The following is a 6,000-nucleotide window of genomic DNA, read 5'->3' on the forward strand; positions in this document are numbered from 1 at the left end:
CAAAAAATAAAGCAATAATATAGTTTCATCTTCAGACTCCATCAGTTCTTTCTCTGAATGTGAACAGCATTTTCCATCATGAGTCTTTTGAACTTGTCTTGGATCTCTGTATTGCTGAGAAGAGCTAAGTCAATCATAATTGATCACTGCACAATGTTACTAATACTGTGCACAATGTTCTACTGGCTCTGCTCAGTTCACTTTGCATCAGCGCATGTAAGTCTTTTCAGGCTTTTCTGAAATCTGCCTGCTTGTCATTTCTTAAAGCACAACAATATTTCATCAGAATCATATACCACAACTTGCTCAGTCACTCCCCAAGTGATGGGCATCCCCTCAATTTCCAATTCTTTGCCACCACAAATAGAGCTGGAATAGACAGTTTTCTAAGGAAGAAATTCAAGCTATCAAAAACTATGAAAACTGCTATAAATCACCAATAATTAAAGAAATGAAAATTAAAACAATTCTGAAATTCTACCTCACACTCAGTTGTGAAGGGCTTGTGGGAAAACAGGCACATTAATGCACTGCTGATGGAGCTGTGAACTGGTCTGTCTATTCTGGAAAGCAATTTACAACTACGCTCCCAATATTACTAAACTGTGCATACCTCTTGACCCAGCTAGCTATACCGCAATCAAAGGAAAAGGGCTCCTCTAGAGAAAAATATTTATAGCACATTTTTGTAGTGGCAAAGAATTAGAAACTGAGGGGATGTCCATCAACTGAAGAACAGCTGAACAAATTATATAAACAATGGAATACTGTTGTGCTAGAAGAAATGATGAAGGAGATGATTTCAGAGAAACCTGGGATGATTCACATGAAGAAAGTAAGCAGAACCAGGATAACAATTTACATAACATTAACAATGTGAAGACAAACAACTTTGAAAGATTTAAGTACTGATGATGAAGCACGCTACCCACCACCTAACAGAAGTGATGGATTCAGGATGTAGAATGAGATATTTTTTGGATATGGTTAATGCAGGAATATTCTGCTTGACTATGCATATTTACTATGAGCCTTATTTTTTTTCTTCTTTCTTTTCCAATGGTGGGGAAGAAGGATGGAGAAAATGGGTAATTGAAAAAAATTACATTTAAATTTTTAAGTTATATTTTGAAGGAGGGTTTAGGAAGCAGCTGGATGACTATCTGTGCAGTACGTTGTTTCAGGACCTAGGTGTCCTCAGATTCTTTTCAACCCTGAAATTCTAATATTATCTCATGATAGTGTAGTAAATAAAGGGCCATCCTTAGAGTCTGGAAAACCTGGGTTCAAGTCACTCCTCTCCCCTTTCTAGTTGTGAGAAAAATTACTTAACTTCTCAGTGCCACAGGCAATTTTAAAAGACTGTAAGTTACAGAAGACAGAAACAGTAGGTACAAAGGTAAGGCCAGTGGATTTTGAGATGGAGAACCTGAGTTCAAAATCCCTGCTCTGTGGTTTACTACCTGTGTGATGCTGGGCAAGTCACTTAGCCTCTCTGTACCTCAGTTTCCTCATCTATACAATGAAGGGACAGAACTAGGTAACCACTGAAATCCCTTTCCAGCTCATATGACCTTACTAACAATCTGTTTTAAGAGTAATTCTATACCACAAATTCGATGAAGTGATGAAATCACATGTAAGAACAAAAAATTAGCTACAAAACCAGCTCCCTTGCTTCCATCATTCTGGATTCTCTAGCATAAGAAAGAAGGAAAAGATTTTGACGCTAAAAACAATCTGTTCAAACTAGTAGGCAACAACAGCATCATTTATTAAGTGCCTATTATGCATCAGGTGCTGTGCAAAGCTGTAGGTACCCAAGAGAAGAAATAGTTCCTACCTACGAAAACCTCACATTCTAACAAGGAAGTTGACAGCTGGCATTTATGTAGCTTGCAAAAGCACTTTACATGTTGTCTATTTTGTTCCTCACAATAACCCGGTGAGATAGGTGCCATTAATTCCATTTTGCAGATGAGAAAACTGAAGCCGGGAGATTAAATTACAAACCCAAGATCTAGTGTCTGAGGTAGCACTTAAACTCAAATTCTACCACTTTATCTATTCACCATCTAGCAGCCTCCCAATTTACACCTAGATAACAAGTACAAAAGTAAGCACGTACCAGGCATATACAATTCAAATACAAGGTAACCTTAGTGGGGAAGGTATTAGCCGCAGGAGAAAGGGAGTGGGTGGGTGGTTGAAGCAACTGAAGCTGCAGTCTAGGAGACCAAGGCGACCACGCCCCACCTCTGGGGACCTGGAGGATCCCTACAATCCTCTGGATCACTAGCTCATCTCCCCCTCATGGGGCTGAGGATCCCTAAAATCTCCTCGCTCTGACCTGGCTCTGCTAATGAGGCCGAGGTGAGGGATCCCGCCCCCCACGCGCACCTGGCTCAGCCCAGGGGGCTGAGGATTCCTATAGCCCTCTCCCCCTGAGGATCCCCGCAATCCCCGCCTCACCTGGTCCACGCCCCTCCCCCCAGCTGAGGATCCCTACAATCCGTCCCCTCACCTGGGGGGGGGTGAAGGCCGCTCTCGCCCCACCCCTCCCGCTCCACTCACCGCAGCGCGCCCGCCGCCGTCTCCCGCACGGCCAGGCTGGGGTCGAGCAGCAGCGGCCCAAGCTGCCGGACAGCATCCCTGCGGGTCAGGGCCGAGATGGAGGGCTGCTGCTGCGCCAGCCGCGCCAACCCCGCACAGGCGCACTCGCGGACCTCGGCGCTCGGATGCTGGAGCTGCGGGAAGAGGAGGGGGTGTCAGGAGTCCGGAGGGCCGGGAGGGCGTCGGTGGAGAGGACGTCCCGGGAAGGGGGAGGGGAGGACGCTAGCGCGCGAATGCGCTGGAGTGGGGGAGGAAAAGGGGGGGAATAGCGCGCTCAGTCCTAACCTCTCCACGCGCCCCCGCGCGGCGGGGAGGGGGAAGGGAAGAGAAAGCAAGAGGAGAGAAAGACAGGGTCCTATTTCGGCCGCTTCACCTTCTCGAGGAGCTCCACCGCCGGTGAGTCGTCCAGTCCAGCCTCGTCGTTCTCCGCTGCCTCACATTCACCCGTGGGGGAGAACGGAGGCCGTCTGAAGCGTTTGTTCTTGCTCTTGCCCATGGCTGCGGCGCCAGCCGGGAGATGCGGGAGCCTGCGGACAGGGCAGCTGTAGGATTCGGACACTAAAGTTGCAGATCTCAAGAAGCTCCGCTGGGCCTGCCGGAGCCAACTAGAGCGCACACATGGCAATGCAATGCGCAGGCGTGGCGTGAGGGCAGGTGGAGGTGGGGCTGGAGGCGTGGAGGGTGCGCAGGCGCAGAAGAGAGGCAGAAGGAGCGTGCGGAAACAGACCTAAAAAGTGGGGAATCTGGTCGCTAAAACGCCAGGATTTTTTTAGGTGGAAGAATCTAAGATTTTAAGAATAGTCGATCTGAAAAGGGCATTAGAATTTATCTTACTGTCGGGTTACAGACCCCAGGAAATCTGAAGCTTGCAGAGCTTGTCACTTGTCTAATTTACTCAGTGGCAGAGCTGGGATTTGAACTTGGGGTCGTCTTCGAAATTAGTGCCCTTGCCGTGGCACGAAACCACCTTAGGGAAGTTACGGGAACATCGATTTAGTCCTAGAAGAGACCTAAGAGAGCAGTTGGTCCCAGCCTTTCATTTTACAAGTGAGGAAATTTAGTACAAAGAGGTCACACCGAGGTAATGACTGGGGCTGGAGCCTTCTAATTCCAAATTCTGTTCTCTTTCTCCTGGACAGAGCTGATGCTTGTGAAAGGTATCTTTTCTACACGAATAATAGTTAGCGTCTCTGGCTACTGCTAAAGAGCGCAGCGCGTTCGAGCTTGGGTCTGGATTGGGCTGTCATTGCTGAAGGTGGAAGGAGCATTAGTAAATCAATCACTCTGGCCTGGGACCAGAGTGTCACTAGTGCCAGAGAAGGGGCAGAGTAGACAGACAGTGAGACATCAGCTCTAGGACTTAGAGATGATGAGCAGTTGCTAAAGAAGGGTGATTATCCCTCCATGATCAGCAGGCGTCCAAACCTTTCCAACCTAGCAGAAAATTAAATCAACAGCCTTCTTGGAAACCAGGTGGAGCTACTTTAACTTTCTGGAAAGTGGCCAGCAAACTTCATTCTTTATGAATCTCTGATTTAGAGCCACAGGTTGCCTGAGAAAAAATGATCTTTCTCTGCTACCACTTTCTAAGCTCATCCCCACCTACTTTATCCTGACCCTTCCCATATCCTTATCTTGCTCTACAATCTCTGTCCATTGTACCTTGTGCAACTTTTGAAATGTTATATTTATAAACTCTCTCTCAAATTAAAGCACTTCATCTCACACTCCTTACATCTTATTCAATTCACAGAAACCTAGCTCTCCTAGAAAACATTATGTCTTTGATCTGTGTTGATAGAGGTGTTTCCTCACAAGGAATTGCCTATATCAGTGAAATGACAGAACCAATCCCTGTAAACCCTGTAAAACTCATACAAAAAAACAAACCAGAAACTAAAAAAGATAAGATAAAGATTCGTTAAGATAATATTTGATGACAGAAACCATAGGGAGCAACTGTAGTTTATCGAGTAAATGAATGAGATGATCAAACCAGACTTTTAGCAAAATCACTTTGGTAGCTGTGTGGATAATAGATTGGAGTGGAGATAAGTTTATGGTGGTGAAAACAAAAAGGAGGCTATTTTGGTAGTCCAGGCTATGGTGGCTGTGTGAGTGGCCAGAAAAGAAAAGTATATTTGGGAGATGTTGTGGAGATAGATTTGGTAAGCTCTGGCAATGAATTCACTACATAGGATGAAGGAGAGTGAAGAATCACAAATGACACTAAAGTTTCAAACCTGGGTGACTAAAAGGATCTTGGCCTCCTCAGCATATGAGGAAGTTTGGAAAAGTGGTAGATTTTGGGGAAAAGATAAAGTAATGAACGCTGAGATGCAGACTGCAACTTATTCATAACTGAGCATCCAGTGTGACTCAATCTGTCCTAACAAAAATGGAAAGAGATGGAACATCTTTCATTGGCTACAGGAATTCCTAGGGATGCAAAGCCCACTTAGCCATAGGCAAGAAGTAATTTGGGGAGCAGAGTGTGGATATGCTGGATATGTGTGATGGGGGTGAAGGAAAGGATTTGTTTTGTGCAGCTGCAGGTATGGGTTCCTAGGTTATGCTTAGGTTATAGTTACTTTCAGGGACTTTCGCCTAGAGTAGAAGGGAAGAGGCTTGGGGGCAGGGGAGTTTATACAGCTAAAAGGGAGTCCAGCAGTGAAAAAAGGAAGAGTGGGAATAATGAGTGAAGAGAGAGTGAAGTTATATTGTAATCAAACCCCCACCATCACACAGAGGTTGGGATATGATCAATCATACTTTCTGATTGGTTACCCTTTGGGGTCATGCTATTTCCTCCTTCCCCCCAGCTTTGGAGTCCAATACTCTAAACTAATAAAAATTTATTCTCAGATAAGATCTAAAATTTATTTGTGCTGAAATATAATAAACATTACTCTTTCTTTTTTTAAAATTAATTTATTTTGATTTATCAACAGTCACTTCCATAAGCTTTTGAGTTTTAAATTTTTCTCCCCATCTTCCCCCCAAGATGGGCACACAATCTGATATAGGCTATACATATACATTCTTATTAAACATATTTTTCCATTAGTGATATTGTAAGTAAGAATTAGAACCAATAGGAGAAACCACCAGAAGGAATAAACAAAATACAACAAAAGAAAAAAATTGCAAATAGTATGCTTTGATCTGCATTCAAACTCCATAATTCTTTCTTTGGATGTGGATAGCATTTTCCATCATGAGGCCTTTGGAGATGTCTTAGATCCTTGTATTGCTGAAAAGGGTTAAGTCTATCAATATTAGTCATCAAACAACATGGCTGTTACTGTATACAACATTCTCCTGGTTCTGCTCACTTCACTCAGCATAAGACCATACAAGTCTTTCCAGGTTTTTCTGAAGTCTGCC

At 44.3% G+C, this 6,000-nt stretch overlaps 1 protein-coding gene across 2 annotated transcripts in view; it reads right to left on the minus strand.

Moving 5' to 3' along the window:
* The window catches only part of HEATR3 (HEAT repeat containing 3), a 38,473-nt gene extending 35,220 nt beyond the window's left edge, over positions 1-3,253 (minus strand). For both annotated transcript variants that reach the window (XM_020985138.2, XM_020985137.2), the window contains exons 1-2: positions 2,987-3,253; positions 2,575-2,747 (exon numbers count right to left, since the gene is read on the minus strand). In XM_020985138.2, coding sequence (XP_020840797.1) covers positions 2,575-2,747; positions 2,987-3,109 — 296 coding nt within the window. In that variant the 5' untranslated portion in view covers positions 3,110-3,253. The remainder of the gene's footprint in view (positions 1-2,574; positions 2,748-2,986) is intronic.
* Between the last annotated feature and the right edge of the window lie 2,747 nt (positions 3,254-6,000).

Source organism: Phascolarctos cinereus, unplaced genomic scaffold, assembly GCF_003287225.1.
Source record: "Phascolarctos cinereus isolate Bilbo 61053 unplaced genomic scaffold, phaCin_HiC Scaffold_2;HRSCAF=192, whole genome shotgun sequence".
In the NCBI taxonomy this organism is placed as follows: Eukaryota; Metazoa; Chordata; class Mammalia; order Diprotodontia; family Phascolarctidae; genus Phascolarctos; species Phascolarctos cinereus.